This window comes from Pogoniulus pusillus, chromosome 9 (assembly GCF_015220805.1).
Source record: "Pogoniulus pusillus isolate bPogPus1 chromosome 9, bPogPus1.pri, whole genome shotgun sequence".
NCBI lineage: Eukaryota > Metazoa > Chordata > Aves > Piciformes > Lybiidae > Pogoniulus > Pogoniulus pusillus.
In genome coordinates this window covers 37,257,621-37,274,059 of record NC_087272.1, presented here as the reverse complement: position 1 = coordinate 37,274,059, position 16,439 = coordinate 37,257,621, and the positions used below count along the sequence as shown (strand labels likewise).

Below are 16,439 nucleotides of genomic sequence, written 5' to 3'. Positions count from 1 at the left end.
CCAACCTAGCACCCAGCCCTGGCCAAGCAACCAGACCATGGCACTAAGTGCCTCATCCAGGCTTTGCTTGAACACCTCCAGGGACAGCGACTCCACCACCTCCCTGGGCAGCCCATTCCAATGCCAATCACTCTCTCTGACAACAACTTCCTCCTAACATCCAGCATAGACCTACCCCTGGCACAGCTTGAGACTGTGTCCCCTTCTTCTGCTGCTGGCTGCCTGGCAGCAGAGCCTAACCCCACCTGGCTATAGCCTCCCTTCAAGTAGTTGTAGACAGCAATGAGCTCTGCCCTGAGCCTCCTCTTCTGCAGGCTGCACACCCCCAGCTCCCTCAGCCTCTCCTCACAGGGCTGTGCTCCAGCCCAAGATGATGGGATTTTTGCTCTAAGGATTTTCCTTCTGTTGCCCATTCTGTCAGCTGGAATTTGAAAGAGTCTTTGACATTTAAGGGGCACTGATTAACCAAGACAAGCAAAAAATTATTCTTAACAAAATATCATTATCTTACCACTGCAGCTCCTAATGCAGCAGGATTTTACCTCTTACCTTGGCATTAGGACTTCCTGCAATAAGTAAGGTAATCTGTAGTGAGACAGCAGCTTCCAACAGCCCAGATTGACTACCTCACTGAACTTAACACTGGATAAGAAAGCATACAAGTGTAACACTAAAGCAAAGGAACTGCATCTAATGCTGCCACTTCTGGGCTGATGGACAGGTGAGTATGGTTAGAAAGTAGTCCTAGCCAAGTGGAGTTTCACTTGGATAAATTGCTCTATCCCTTCTTTTTCTGTTTGCTATCGTGAGGCAATTTCCCGTGGCTTATCTTCAGTCTTATCTACAGCTGTAAACTTCTTATTAGCTTGTTTACACTGCTGGAGCTGTATTGTGCATCAGCACACCTTTGATGTGCACTCATGATATGTACTTATGTGCCAACCTGTTCAGTGTATATATAAGCAAGCTATTTGACTTGTTGATTTTATCTAGTCCACAAAACAACCTTAATTCTGCATCTTCTTTTTTATCAAACTGCTCTAACACCTAATAACATTGCCTGAATCAGTGATGTCAGATGAACTACTTAGTAAATGTTGCCCTTTTTTCTCACTCTTTGCTTGTAGAAAGCTGTTGCCTGGGTTATAATTTTTCTCTACACCCTTTCTTTCCTATTCACTTCTTTCTCTTTTTACAGTTTTTCTAACTGAGTTTCTGCTGAACTATCTCTGACTGCAACTTGCTAAACAAAATCATTCACTGTTTTAACACAGCTTCTTATCATAGAATCAACCAGGTTGGAAGAGACCTCCAAGCTTAGCCAGTCCAACCTAGCACCCAGCCCTGGCCAATCAACCAGACCATGGCACTAAGTGCCCCAGCCAGGCTTGGCTTCAACACCTGCAGGGACAGTGACTCCACCACCTCCCTGGGCAGCCCATTCCAATGCAAATCACTCTCTCTGCCAACAACTTCCTCCTAACATCCAGCCTAGACCTGCCCTGGCACAACTTGAGACAATTTAAAACATCTTTAATTAAAATTATCTGAAGGCTATGTGGCCATATAGTGAGACTTGAACAGACTGAGAGCTGGGCAAAGAGGGACCTAATGAGGTTCAACAAGCACAAGTGCAGAGTCCTGCACCTAGGAAGTAATAATAAACTGCAGCAGTACAGGTTAGGAGGTGATCTGCTGGAGAGCAGCCCTGTGGAGAAGGAGCTGAGAGTGCTGGTGCACAAGAAGTCATCCATGGGCCAGCAATGTGCCCTTGTGGCCAAGAAGGCAAATGGGATCCTGGGGGGCCATTAAGAAAAGTGTGGTCAGCAAATTGAGCGAGGTTCTCTTCCTCCTCTGTGCCCTAGTGAGGCCCCACCTGGAATATTGCATCCAGTTCTGGGCTCCCCAATTCAAGCAGGGCAGGGATCTACTGGAGAGAGTCCAACAGAGAGCTACAAGGATGCTGAAGGGACTGGAGCACTGCCTGATGAGGAAAGGCTGAGAGCAGAAGGCTGAGAGGGGATTTAATCAATGTCTATAAATATCTGAGGGCTGGGGGTCAAGAAGGAAGGGACAGGGACAGCCTCTGCTCTGTGACAGGAGAAGGTGCAATGGATGGGAACTGCAGCACAGAAAGTTACACCTGAACATGAGGTGTAACTGTAAGGGTGACAGAGCACTGGCACAGGCTGCCCATAGAGGCTGGGAGTCTCCTTCTCTGGAGTCTTTCAAGGCCTATCTGGATGCATTACTGTGTGACCTGTGCAGGATTCTATGTAGACTGTCGATCCTCTGGTCCTGCTCTGGCAGCGGGGTTGGACTGGAAGATCTCCAGAAGTGACTCCAACCCCTAACATCCTTTGATCTTCTTATACCTATAAAAAAGAGATTACACCTCAGCTGAGATACAATACTGGCATGACTCTCTTACTGGTTTTACTGGCATGACTCTCTTACTCATCACTGAGTAAGCCATGAGTAAATCTTTTGCCCTTGTGAAGAAGCAGCCAGTGTGACTGTCTCACTTTGTTCATGTGAGACACTCTCATGTTAAAGCAAAAGGAGAATTGCAGTAATGGGATTTAAAGCAGGTTACATTGGAATGTGCTGCCCAAGGAGGTGCTGGAGTCACCGTCCCTGGAGGTGTTCAAGAAAAGACTGGATAAGGCATTTGGTGCCATGGTCTGGTTGACTGGATAGGGCTGGGGGATAGGTTGGACTGGACGACCTTGGAGGTCTCTTCCAGCCTGATTGATTCTATGATTCTATGAACTATGCAATATTCAGCAAGGTCCAAAAACGTTGGTAACTATAAAGTTGTCCAGGACTGACAACTGTTTCCTAAAATCTACATTCCAAAGCAATGCCTGAATATTTAATTAGCTTTGTGAGAAGATGTCACTATTAAATCCCTTTTTTTTTTTCCCCCTGGCCTTCTCCTCCTCTGCAATGTAATCAGAGAGAGTGATTGGCATTGGAATGGGCTGCCCAGGGAGGTGGTGGAGTCACCGTCGCTGGAGGTGTTCAGGCAATGCCTGGATGGGGCACTTAGTGCCATGGTCTGGTTGTTACTTTTTTTCTGTCTTGCACATTTCCCCTAAATGATTTCTCTCAAAATCTGGATTTTCTTCACGTTTCTCCCAATTCTCTCTAGTTTGGAGTAGAAGCTCCCTCTGCTGCTCTGTCTTGTAGTCTGCAATGCTGTACGGTCAAGAGAAGTTGGGATAGGTTCCCATTAGCTAACACAGCAAACCTCTAGGGCAATAAAGGAAATAATTATTCCAAATTATCTTTTTTTTTTCCTATTCCTGAAAGCATTTTGGGGGTCCTGGTGGAGGAGAAGCTCAACAGGAGCCAGCAGTGTGCACTTGCAGCCCAGAAAGCCAAGCAGAGCCTGGGCTGCAGCAGCAGCAGTGTGGCCAGCAGGGCCAGGGAGGGGATTCTCCCCCTCTGCTCTGCTCTGCTGAGCCCCCACCTGGAGTACTGCATCCAGTTGTGGAGCCCCTGGGACAAGAGGGCTGTGGAGATGCTGGAGAGTGTCAAGAGCAGGGCCAGGAGGATGCTGAGAGGCTGCAACAGCTCTGCTGTGAGCACAGCCTGAAAGAGTTGGGGCTGTGCAGGCTGGAGCAGAGGAGGCTCCCAGGATACCTTCTTGTGGCCTTCCAGGATCTGAAGGGGGCTACAAAAAAGCTGGGGAGGGACTTTTGAGGCTGCCAGGGAGTGACAGGACTGGGGGGAATGGAGCAAAGCTGGAGGTGGGGAGAGTGAGGCTGGAGGTGAGGAGGAAGTTGTTGAGCATGAGAGTGGTGAGAGGCTGGAATGGGTTGCCCAGGGAGGTGGTTGAGGCCCCATGGCTGGAGGTGTTTGAGGCCAGGCTGGCTGAGGCTGTGTGCAGCCTGCTCTAGGGTAGGGTGTCCCTGGCCATGGCAGGGGGGTTGGAACTGACTGCTCCTTGTGGTCCCTTCCAACCCTGACTGATTCTATGATCTTCAAGTCTTTTTCCATAATAAAATAAAATAAATTTTCTAGGAGCCTTTGTTAAAAAAAAAAACAACCAAAACCAAAAACCTCTAAGTAACTACCAGGAGCAAACCCTGAGAAAAAACTGGGTGGATCTGAAAGTGTACAGTCAGCAAAGCATGAAACTGGGCTGTTTCTTCTCAAACCCTCCCACACACTTCACTGTTCCACATATCTGTTTTCAAACTGACTTAGCCAGCCTGGGGGGGGTGAGGGGGGATCCACAAACCTTCTATCCACCTGTAGAGACTTGCAGCTGCTTCCATCTCCTTACAGCCTAATGCTGTCCCTGCATGCACAGAGTTGTTCACCTGCACAGATGGGCAGAGTCCAAGGGGATGGGGTTCAATAGCTCCAAGTGCTGGTGCTGCACTTTGGCCACAACAACCCCATGCAGAGATACAGGCTGGGGTCGGAGTGGCTGAGAGCAGCCAGACAGAGAGGGATCTGGGGGTGCTGATTGATACCCACCTGAACATGAGCCAGCAGTGTGCCCAGGTGGCCAAGAGAGCCAGTGGCATCCTGGCCTGCATCAGCAATGGTGTGGCCAGCAGGAGCAGGGAGGTCATTCTGCCCCTGTACTCTGCACTGCTTAGACCACACCTTGAGTGCTGTGTTCAGTTCTGGGCCCCCCAGTTTAGGAGGGACATTGAGATGCTTGAGTGTGTCCAGAGAAGGGCAACGAGGCTGGGGAGAGGCCTTGAGCACAGCCCTACGAGGAGAGGCTGAGGGAGCTGGGATTGGTTAGCCTGGAGAAGAGGAGGCTCAGGGCAGACCTTATTGCTGTCTGCAACTACCTGAGGGGAGGTTGTGGCCAGGAGGAGGTTGCTCTCTTCTCTCAGGTGGCCAGCACCAGAACAAGAGGACACAGCCTCAGGCTGTGCCAGGGGAGATTTAGGCTGGAGGTGAGGAGAAAGTTCTTCACTGAGAGAGTCATTGGACACTGGAATGGGCTGCCCGGGGAGGTGGTGGAGTCGCCGTCCCTGGAGCTGTTCAAGGCAGGACTGGACGTGGCACTTGGTGCCATGGTCTGGCCTTGAGCTCTGTGGTGAAGGGTTGGACTTGATGATCTGTGAGGTCTCTTCCAACCCTGATGATACTGTGATACTCTGATATCTCAGTTTCTCTGTCTTCCTTTCTTCTCCTAGGACTTGAAACTCAGAGGTTTTGTCCTGCAAACCATCAGGGTGCTAAATCATGTTCTTGTAATGACAGGGCAAGGAGGGATGGGTTTAAACTGGCAGAGGGGAGACCCAAACTGGATGTTAGCAAAGGTTTCTTTGCACTGAGGGTGGTGAGACACAGGCACAGGTTGCTCAGGGAGGTTGTGGAGCACAGAATCCCCCAATGTGATCAAAGATCACATTGGGGGATTCTGTGCTCCACAACCTCCCTGAAGGTGTGCAGAACCAGGCTGGATGAGACCTTGAGCGACCTGTTCTAGTGGTAGGAGCCCCTGCCTATGTCGGGGGGTTGGAACTGGAGCATCCCTTCCAACCTAAACCATTCTCTAAGTTGTGGCACTTGTCCCAAGCCTTGAACGTCCTTCCCCTGCCACCAGTTGGACAGTTACTCTGTCAAGAGTGCGTGAGGGGGGGGGAAGGAAGGCTGCGAAACAGGCAGAACGTAAAAACGTCTGCACAGAACAGCCTGAGAACCGCAGCGGGATCCGACGCAGGCTGCTCAGCGGAGCGGCTGAACCACCCAAGCCCGCAGCGCTCCCCCGGGCCTCGAACCAGCGGCCTCGGGGTGGGGCTTTGCCGTGCGCATGCGCGCCGCGGCCGGATGGGAGCGCCGCCGGTCACATGCTCGGCGCGGTGGGGGCCGGGGCCGGGCCGGGAGATGCTGCAGCTGCTAGAGAAGCTCCCGCCGGGACGGGTGTCTGAGGTGCGTTTCCGTGCTCTCGGTGCCTCTAAAGCAGGCGGAACTGCGCTGGCCGTGCCGCTCAGCAGCCTGCTTATCTTCCTGCCGCAGGGGGCGGCTGCTCTTCTTTGAGTTGCGGCCTCCGGACCGCTGCCGCCGCGATGTCAACTTGGGAGAGTGGGGGTGAAGCGACAGCCGGGGTGTGCTCGCCGCGCCCGGTCGGGTGGTGGCCAGTAACGGCCCGCGGGGCTGGGCAGGGCGATGTTCGCAGCGGGGAGACCGCGGTAGCGCTGTGCGGCGCCTATGAGGGAGGGCGGAGGTGGCGGGCCGGGCCTGGCCGGGCCTCTGCAGAGCGAAAGCAAAAGTGCCGCCTACGAGGAGAGGCTGAGGGAGCTGGGATTGGTTAGCCTGGAGAAGAGGAGGCTCAGGGGAGACCTTAATGCTGTCTACAACTACCTGAGGGGAGGTTGTGGCCAGGAGGAGGTTGCTCTCTTCTCTCAGGTGGCCAGCACCAGAATGAGAGGACACAGCCTCAGGCTGTGCCAGGGGAGATTTAGGCTGGAGGTGAGGAGAAAGTTCTTCCCTGAGAGAGTCATTGGACACTGGAATGGGCTGCCCGGGGAGGTGGTGGAGTCGCCGTCCCTGGAGCTGTTCAAGGCAGGACTGGACGTGGCACTTGGTGCCATGGTCTGGCCTTGAGCTCTGTGCTAAAGGGTTGGGCTTGATGATCTGTGAGGTCTCTTCCAACCTTGGTGATACTGTGAGACTGTGAAATGCAGCGAGGCTGCCCCCAGCGCTTTGCAGTGTGTGCTTCGCGTCCTGCCGGTCCCGCCGCGGAGGCGACCGAGCTGCCCTCTGCGCTGCCGCTCGGCAGGGTGTTACCATGGTGCACAAAGCCCTGGAGCCCACATGTAAGTCCAGACCAAACCTCCCGTTTGAAGCACGGTGTGATTTCTGTGGCCGGGCATTGCGAATTGAATTGCGAGGGGGGGGAGCAGATCGCGTTCAGGGACCCACATCCTTGTGATTTAGAATGGGCTTGCACTCGTGAGGGAGTGTGGTGGTTTGGGTGCTCCCCGCCCCCCGCCCCCCCCCCCCCCCCCCCCCCCCCCCCACTTTAGAAATCACCCAGGCTAGGCTCAACCGGCTCTGGGAATATAAATGAAGCTATTTATTTACAGCTAGCACAATATACCAGCAGATATTTACAGCATATACAGTTATAGACAGAAATAAACAAGGTAAAAGGTGATACAGAAGCACAACTCCCCTCCCAGAAACCTGAGTCCCCAGGAGGGGCTCTCAACCACCCCTGCACCTTTCCCCTGCCCCTCTCAACCTTACCCCAGTCCCAAGAAAGAATGGAGGTTCAGCCAAGAGGTTAGGAAGCAAAGGTGAGTGGAGGGTGTGTTAGAGAGATGTAGTTCAGTCAGAAGCCCAAGGCAGAGTGAGTGAAAATGGTGAGAGTATTATTTGATGTTTTCCTTTCTTCTTCAGCAAGACTCTGAGGGGAGTAGACATCACCATTGTTTTCCTTTCACAGCTTATGATCTAGTTATCACGGTATCACAGTATCACCAAGGTTGGAAGAGACCTCACAGATCATCAGTTCCAACCCTTTAGCACAGAGCTCAAGGCTAGACCATGGCACCAAGTGCCACGTCCAATCCTGCCTTGAACAGCCCCAGGGACGGCGACTCCACCACCTCCCCGGGCAGCCCATTCCAGTGTCCAATGACTCTCTCAGGGAAGAACTTTCTCCTCACCTCCAGCCTAAATTTCCCCTGGCTCAGCCTGAGGCTGTGTCCTCTTGTTCTGGTGCTGGCCACCTGAGAGAAGAGAGCAACCTCCTCCTGGCCACAACCTCCCCTCAGGTAGTTGTAGACAGCAATAAGGTCACCCCTGAGCCTCCTCTTCTCCAGGCTAACCAATCCCAGCTCCCTCAGCCTCTCCTCATAGGGCTTCTCACCAAAACATTCTACCCTGCTTCAAACTAGCACAGGGAGCGTTGAGATAGCAGCCAGGGAAGGGTGGTGGCTGAACAGCCTGACCAGTCTCGCATCTGGTGTAGGTTGGCTGTGATAGAATCGTGGGTTTAAGTTCCCTCTCACGTTGTTTTCAGTTCCTTCATAAAGTAATTGATGGCCTCTGTGGCCGTGCCTACCCTCGGTACCAGCATTATGGCAGCGTTTGGAGCCTGTCGGAGTGGATGGAGGTTTTAGAAGAAGCAAGGACATACTTCAAAACTGCAGTGGGCAAAAACATATCTGATGAAGAGGTAAGGGCTCCTCACTGATTGGATTTGTGAGGTGGTAATGGAGTGATTAATGGGAAGAGATTGAACAAGGCCAAACACAGTGTTCTACACTTTGGCCACAACAATCCATACAGCAGTACAGGCTGGGGACAGAGTGGCTGAGAGCAGCCAGGCAGAGAGGGACTTGGGGGTGCTGATAGAGAGTAGCTGAAGATAGTAGCAGTGTGCCCAGGTGGGCAAGAGAGCCAATGGCATCCTGGCCTGGCTCAGGAGCAGTGTGGGCAGCAGGACAAGGGAGGTTCTTCTGCCCCTGTACTCAGCACTGCACAGGCCACACCTTGAGTGCTGTGTCCAGTTCTGGGCCCCTCAATTCAAGAGAGATGTTGAGGTGCTGGAAGGTGTCCAGAGAAGGGCAACGAAGCTGGTGAGGGTCCTGGAGCACAGCCGTGTGAGGAGAGGCTGAGAGAGCTGGGGGTGTGCAGCCTGTAGCAGAGGAGGCTCAGGGCAGAGCTCATTGCTGTCTACAGCTACCTGCAGGGAGGCTGTAGCCAGGTGGGGTTGGGCTCTGCTGCCAGGCACTCAGCAACAGAAGAAGGGGACACAGGTGTGGCCTAACCAGTGCTGACTGCAGGAGCAGAACTAGACACAATATTCCAGATGTGGCCTCAGTAGGGCAGAGCAGCGGGGGAGAAGAACCTCTTTTGAGCAACTAACCACAACCCAGGATGCCATTTGCCTTCTTGGCCACCAGAGCACACTGCTGGCTCAGGGTCATCCTCTTGTCCACCAGGGCTGCCAGGTCCTTTTCTCCAGAGCTGCTATTAGAATGACAAGAAAATGTTGTTTCTCTTCATATGTTGCTGTGGTAAATTCTGGCTAACTAGCAAACAGATGGTAGCTGTTGAGAGCAGTGGGAGGAAGATGAGACCACAGGGGAGAGTTTAGCAGCTGTCTGAATGGAGCACAACTGTCATGGGTGGTTCATGTTATTTGTGAGTCACAATTGAGGCAATCACAATTCTTTCTGTTTTTGTAGGCTGCTCAGCAGATAAATGAGCTAAGTTCAGACTGCCAAGAAGCAATCACAAAATGTCTAAAAGGCAGAAAGGAAGAAATCAGGAATGCCCTAGTGGAAAGAGTGAATGCAATCTCATCTGCCCAGCTGCAGGACTTTGACTGGCAGTTAAAGGTGAAAATGTTGCTTTGATATTGTTTGGCAGAAGTGTTCCCCAGCACAGAAGTCACTATTGATACAGTCCCCTTAAGCTTGCTCCTTCTGGAGTGTGGTTCAGTGTTTATATGTATCAACAGCCCAACATTCACAGTAAGGCATTTAATACTTGCCAGAAACCTGTATCAACTGGAAAATCCCTTTTTTTGCTTTTCCCTCCCTACTTTAGAAGTTGGAAAGCTTTTCTCTTTCCTAAAAGGAGATTGAGTGCTTTTCAGGAACACTAGAAAACGTTTGCTGCTTTATTTATCTATTACCTTTGAGGCCTAAATAGAATCATAGAATGGTCTGGGTTGGAAGGGACATCTGAAGGTCATCCAGTCCAACTCCCTCTGTAGTCAGCAGGGACATCTTCAACTAGATCAGGTTGCCCAGAGCCCCGTCCAGCCTCACCTTAATCACATCCAGGAGTGGGACCTCAACCACTTCCCTGGGTAACCTGTTGCAGTGTTCCTCTACCCTCGTGGTAAAGAACTTGTTCCTAATATCCAGTCTAAATCTGCTTTTCTCTAGTTTGAAGCCATTGCCCTCATCCTTTGCAAACAGTCTCTCTGCATCCTTCTTGTAGCTCCCTTCAGGTACTGAAAGGCTGCTTTTAAGTCTCCCCAGAGCCTTCTCTTCTCCAAACTGCAGCTCCATCAGCCTGTCCTCATAGCAGAGATGTTCCAGCTCCCTGATCATTTTTGTGGCCCTCCTCTGGACCTGCTCCATCAGGTTCATGTCCTTCCTGTGTTGAGGGCTCCAAAGCTGCATTTAGTGCTCCAGGTGGGGTCTCAGCAGAGCAAAGTGGCATAATCACCTCTCCAGATTCGCTGGCCACACAATAGACAGCATTTTCATTCAGAGAAAGGATAAGTACTTGATTTAGGAGTAATGCACTATTCCCCAGGCTTTTTCATTTTGACATTCCTACAATAATAAATTATTCAGTAATCACTTTGAAATAATTTACCTTTAGTCTTCTTTTGATAAGGCAATGAAAGCTGAAGCTGGTTGGTGCTTTGGGTTTACAGTGACAGAAGTTAAATCAAAGGTTGACAACGTTATTTATGCTGGTTTTGTTTTCAGTTAGTCCATGGGAGCTGTTGAACAGGTTTGTAGAGCTGTGAAAGAGTTTTCCAGTCCTGCAAGACTGTTAAATCATTTTTGCAGCAGATGGCTTTGGAAATCAAAGAGGAAATGTGGGCATGATAATGCTTCAGATGAACTGTTACTAGAGACTGATTTCCCACTAACTGCATTTACTGACAAATACAATCTCATGTGAGCTCTTCTCTTTCCTTTGTAGTTTGTTTTTAACTCTCCTTAAAGGTTGTTTTTAGCTTCTTTCTAGCTTGTGTTACACATTTTAGCAGGTGTCTGAACTATTGTGTTCATTTTCCTTTATACCACTTCTTATTTTTAACTTGAGCTGGCTGTGATTTTTTTTCTCCCACTTAGTCACAGCTGAATCTTACAAAGGGGTTGCCTCTCCTCTGCTATAGATCATTTTGCTCTCTTAACTAAACAATTTAGCTGTGTACAATACTGTATTATCAGCTGAGCTGTGATTCTGATATATTTTTAAGCCTTACCTCTACTGGAGTATAAGAATAAAAAAGAAAGCACAGCTGGTATATCATCCTCCTCATCAGTGTTTGTCAAACAGGATATCTGACAGTGTTTGATCAGCTGGAGATGGACTTGAAAACTGCCCAAAGGTCTCCTTTTACTCCCAACTGTCTACTTCCATAAGACCTTTCTTAGAATCACAGAATCAACCAGGTTGGAAGAGACCTCCAAGATCATCCAGCCCAACCTATCCCCCAGCCCTATCCAGTCAACCAGACCATGGCACTAAGTGCCTCATCCAGACTTTGCTTGAAGACCTCCAGGGACGGTGCCTCCACCACCTCCCTGGGCAGCCCATTCCAACTGTTTGAATACAGGGACAGGATCACAGAGTGCTAGAGGTTGGAAGGACCTCTGAAGATTTGAGTCCAACCCCCTGCTAGAGCAGGACTACATATCTAGTGCAGGTCATACAGGAACACATCCAGACAGGGCTGGAAGGTCTCCAGAGAAGGAGACTCCACAACCTCTCTGGGCAGCCTGTGCCTGTGCTCTGTCACCCTTACAGTAAAGAAGTTTCTCCTCATGTTGAGGTGGAACTTCTGTGCTGCAGTTTCCATCCATTGCCCCTTGTCCTGTCACAGGGCAAAAATGAGCAGAGGCTGTCCCTTCCTTCCTGACCTCCAGCCCTCAGATACTGATACACATATGCTCACATCCCCTCTCAGCCTTTTCCTCTCCAGACTGAACAGCCCCAGAGCTCTCAGCCTTTCCTCATCAGGCAGTACCCCAATCCCTTCAGCATGCTTGTAGCCCTCCATTCAATTCTCTCAAGTAAATCCCTGTCCCTCTTGTACTGAGGAGCCCAGAACTGGATGCAATATTCTAGATGGAGCTTTCCTAGGGCAGAATAGAAAGGGAGGAGAACCTCCCTCAAGTTCAGAATGCGTGCAGGAGCTGTGGTCAAATGTATCCTTTCTTTTCACCTACAACACAAAAATGGAGCAGCCCAACAAATTCAGCAAGTCTTCTGACAAATGGGTTGCTGTGAAGAGGGAGGTTAGTGTTTGTTTGTTGGCATTAAGAAGCAACAAAGCAAATCCAAACAATGGGAAAACAAAAGTGCAAGCCCCAGAACTGCAGAGCTGTTTTGTTGAGTTGATGTTTGTTCTGGCAGAAACAGCAGTAGCAGAAGTAGCTGTGATGCTAGGACAAACTTTAATGGCTCACCTTTACACCTCGTTGTTGTTTCATCAATCTGCACAGCTTGCTCTCTCCAGTGATAAGATCTCCATGCTGCAAATGCCACTTCTCAATCTTGATTTGGATGTGAGAGAAAACGGTGAAATTAAACCTATTTCCATCGAGATGAATAAAGAAGAGCTGCAGAACCTCATCAACGCACTGGAAGCCGCTAATAAGGTAGCTTTGTTCCTGACTTCTTATCCACTGAGTTCATTTTAACTGAAGTTGTTTCTTCTGCCTGGCTTGCTGAAAAGCCAGAATCATTCATTCATTGACAAAGTCACTGTAGAGTTACAGAAGGCCTTACAGAAGGCAAACTGTCTTGGACAGACTTCGGGGATTTCTTTTTTTTGCACAATTTAGGTTTGGGGGTTTTTTTGTACTGTAATTAGAATCCTGATAAGCATAAAAGTCTGTTCAGACCAACATTGAAAGGTCTCATGAGAATCATAGAATCAACCAGGTTGGAGGAGACCTCCAAGCTCAGCCAGTCCAACCTAGCACCCAGCCCTATTCAGTCAACCAGACCATGGCACTAAGTGCCTCATCCAGGCTTTTCTTGAAGACCTCCAGGGACAGTGCCTCCACCACCTCCCTGGGCAGCCCATTCCAATGCCAGTCACTCTCTCTGACAACAACTTCCTCCTAACATCCAGCCTATACTTCCCCCAGCACAACTTGAGACTGTGTCCCCTTGTTCTGTTGCTGGTTGCCTGGGAGAAGAGACCAACCCCCACCTGGCTAGAACCTCCCTTCGGGTAGTCATAGATGACAGTGAGGTCACCCCTGAGCCTCCTCTTCTCCAGGCTGCACACCCCCAGCTCCCTCAGCCTCTCCTCATAGGGTTTGTGTTCCAGGCCTTTCACCAGCTTCATCGCCCTTCACTGGACACATTCCAGTACCTCAACAAATCCTCAATACAGATACAGGCTGGAGGATGAGGTAATAGAAGCAGCCCTGTGGAAAAGGACTTTGGGGGTGCTGATGGCTGAGAAGCTGGACATGAGCAGGCAGTCCTGGGCTGCATCAAAAGATGCATTGCCAGCAGATCCAGAGAGGTGATTCTGCCACTTTGCTCTGGTGAGACCTGAATGCTTTAACTTCCATAGAGTAGCAAATCAGGAAAAAAAGAGTTACAAGGATTCTAGTGCAGTAACCCAAGAAGGAAATTTCAAGTTCATTTTTATTTGGATTGTCTCAGATTTCTTAACAAGAAGGGCTAAGGGAAGTGAGGATTTGAAGGTAAAATTGTTAGGGGAAGAAGTATCATTTGATTTGCACTCTGGTGTTAATTCCAAACCCTTAAGTCCCTCCTTCAGTTGCCATTCATGATGAATTCTGACTGTTAGAAAGGGAGGTGGAGGATTTGTTGGTTTTTGTTTGTTTGAAATCTGAAAATGTCTCCAAGTATTTATTAAGTATTTTCTGGTACATGGAATTCATAGAATCATAAAATGGCTTAGGATGGAAGGGACCTTAGAGGTCATCTCTTCCAGCCTCCCTGCCATGTGCAGGGACACCTCTCAGCTAGACTTGGCTGCTCAAGGCTTCATCCAGCCCAGCTTTGAACACTCAAGGAGGAGGCAGCCACAACCAGTGAGAAGAATGGCTTAGTCCAAATACAGCTGATGTTCTTGTGAGCTCAGAGCCCTTAAGAGCTCCCTTTCCCCTGAAGCTTTTACCTCCAAACCAAAGTAATACCTTGACAAAGATTCCCCCAGGACAGAATCTCCACTCTCCTTTTCTTCTGCTTGAAGATCTGGGTGGAAGCTGTGGATTGCTGTCATCTTACTTAGTTTCATATGTGCACAAGGAGGAATTCACTCTGGAAATGGTTCCTCACTTCTGCTTGTGTGCTGAACCTGGAAACTGCAACTCCACTTTTGATGACAGGGCCATGAGTGATGGTTGGTGTGCAGTAAGTGGTGAAGAAAGTTAGTGCAGCAATGGTTGTGAGAGGTTGTGATTGTTCACAGAGGGATGGGTGTGTGGTGGTGAATGGTGCCACATCCAGTTGGCAGCTGTCACTAGTGATGTTCCCCAAGGATCAGTGCTGGGCCCAGTCCTGTTCAATATCTTTATTAATGATTTGGACGAGGGGATTGAGTCCAGCATCAGTAAGTTTGCAGATGACAGCAAGCTAGGAGCAGGTGTTGATCTGTTGGAAGCTAGGAGAGCCCTGCAGAGGGACCTGGCCAGGCTGGATGGGTGGGCAGAGGCCAACGGGATGACATTTAACAAGGCCAAGTTCAGGGTTCTGCACTTTGGCCACAATAACCCCAAGCAGCACTACAGGCTGGGGACAGAGTGGCTGAGAGCAGACAGGAAGAAAGGGACCTGGGAGTACTGATAGATAGGAGCTGAAGCTGAGCCAGCAGTGTGCCCAGGTGGCTAAGAGAGCCAGTGGCATCCTGGGCTGGCTCTGGAACAGTGTGGCCAGTAGGACAAGGGAGGGTCTTGTGCCCTGTGCTCAGCACTGGTCAGGCCACCCCTTGAGTGCTGTGTCCAGTTCTGGGCCTCTCAATTCAAGAGAGATGTTGAGGTGCTGGAAGGTGTCCAGAGAAGGGCAATGAAGCTGGTGAGGGGCCTGGAACATAAACCCTATGAGGAGAGACTGAGGGAGCTGGGGTTGTTTAGCCTGGAGAAGAGCAGGCTCAGGGGTGACCTCATTGCTGTGTACAAGTACCTGAAGAGAGGTTGTAGCCAGGTGGGGTTGGCCTCTTCTGCCAGGCAACCAGCAACAGAACAAGGGGACAGAGTCTCAAGTTGTGCCAGGGGAGGTCTAGGCTGGATGTTAGGAGGAAGTTGTTGGCAGAGAGAGTGATTGGCATTGGAATGGGCTGCCCAGGGAGGTGGTGAAGTCACCATCCCTGGAGGTGTTGAAGCAAAGCCTGGATGAGGCACTTAGTGCCATGGTCTGGTTGACTGGCTAGGGCTGGGTGCTAGGTTGGACTGGCTGAGCTTGGAGGTCTCTTCCAACCTGGTTGATTCTATGAAAAGACATCTTTCTACAGTTGCATGTTATGCTGTAGCAGAAAGCAAAAAGTTTTGGTATCATCCAACTTCATTCTCATTCCTTTCTCTCCTTTTTGAAGGTTGTTTTGCAGCTGAAGTGATGGAATTCATGTCCTTGATGGCAACTGCTGGTGATGGCTGCCCAACTGACTTGAGCAGAAAACAACCCCCAGGAAATGTTCTCTGCAAAGCCAAAACGTTGTGGGTGCTCTGAAATACTGAAGTCAGAAGGCTGTTTATGACTTGTGACCAAATAAACTTAATCCTGTGATTAAAATACTAAAATCTTACATCTGTTTGAGCAGAAGAATAAAAATCCCTTGGATAGTTGCTTTTGGTACTAAAGATTTATGGAACCATGGAAAAAGTGTCACTGAAGATGTGGTGCCAGGCTTGTTTTGCTTCAGCTTTGATAGTGACTGCACAGGGAAAACCTGTGGCACATATCCTGCACCATCTGCTACCCTTTTCTAAGGTGCCATGGTAATGAAGAACATGACAGAGTCCTTGGAGCATTGATGTATTTATACCTGTAAATAAACACTTGGGTTTGTGAATAATTGCAGTAAATGGATTGGTTGATTTAAAGATGTTGAGGTGCTGGAACATGTCCAGAGAAGGGCAACAAAGCTAGTGAGGGGCCTGGAGCACAAATCCTATGAGGAGAGGTTGAGGGAGCTGGGCCTGTTTAGCCTGGAGAAGAGGAGGCTCAGGGGTGATCTTATTACTGTCTACAACTACCTGAAGGGGCATTTTAGCCAGGTGGGGGGTGGCCTCTTCTGCCAGGTAACCAGCAGCAGAACAAGGGGACACAGTGTCAAGTTGTGCCAGGGTAGGTATAGGCTGGATGTTAGGAGGAAGTTCTTCACAGAGAGAGTGATTGGCATTGGAATGGGCTGCCCAGGGAGGTGGTGGAGGCACCGTCCCTGGGGGTCTTCAAGAAAAGCCTGGATGAGGCACTTAGTGCCATGGTCTGGTTGATTGGATAGGGCTGGGTGCTAGGTTGGACTGGCTGAGCTTGGAGGTCTCTTCCAACCTGGTTGATTCTATGATTCTATGATCACTTAACTCAGAACTTTTTTAGATGCTGGGATGATGTTAGATTGTAGCAGAGAGAAGAAAGCTGAAGAATTTTTCCTTCATTATCTTTCATTGTCCTTCGTTGGAGTTGGGATGTGACTGGGACTTTGGAGGCAAGATTAAAACTGATAGCCTCAAGGAGCCCACCTAGATTAACAATGTCACATTCCTGCTTTG

The 16,439-nt window shown here is 49.8% G+C and overlaps 1 protein-coding gene across 2 annotated transcripts; it reads left to right on the top strand.

Moving 5' to 3' along the window:
• The first annotated feature begins 5,721 nt into the window (after positions 1–5,721).
• COMMD8 (COMM domain containing 8) lies at positions 5,722–15,742 on the top strand. 2 transcript variants are annotated; one of them, XM_064149215.1, is made up of 5 exons: positions 5,722–5,907; positions 8,006–8,161; positions 9,177–9,329; positions 12,189–12,344; positions 15,263–15,742. In XM_064149215.1, the coding sequence occupies exons 1-5, from the start codon at positions 5,806–5,808 to the stop codon at positions 15,281–15,283; spliced, it is 588 nt and encodes a 195-aa protein (XP_064005285.1). In that variant the 5' UTR covers positions 5,722–5,805; the 3' UTR covers positions 15,284–15,742. The 2 variants fall into 2 exon arrangements, with proteins under 2 accessions (XP_064005285.1, XP_064005286.1); XM_064149216.1 differs by lacking the exon at positions 5,722–5,907 and adding an exon at positions 5,996–6,083.
• The last annotated feature ends 697 nt before the right edge of the window (positions 15,743–16,439 follow it).

Excerpts from the sequence above, each read along its gene's own strand:
- COMMD8 (XM_064149215.1), top strand. The coding sequence starts at position 5,806 with ATGGGAGCGCCGCCGGTCACATGCTCGGCGCGGTGGGGGCCGGGGCCG. Across the intron at positions 5,908-8,005 it reads CGCCGGGACGGGTGTCTGAG|TTCCTTCATAAAGTAATTGA; the intron begins GTGCGTTTCCGT and ends CGTTGTTTTCAG. Across the intron at positions 12,345-15,262 it reads CACTGGAAGCCGCTAATAAG|GTTGTTTTGCAGCTGAAGTG; the intron begins GTAGCTTTGTTC and ends TCCTTTTTGAAG.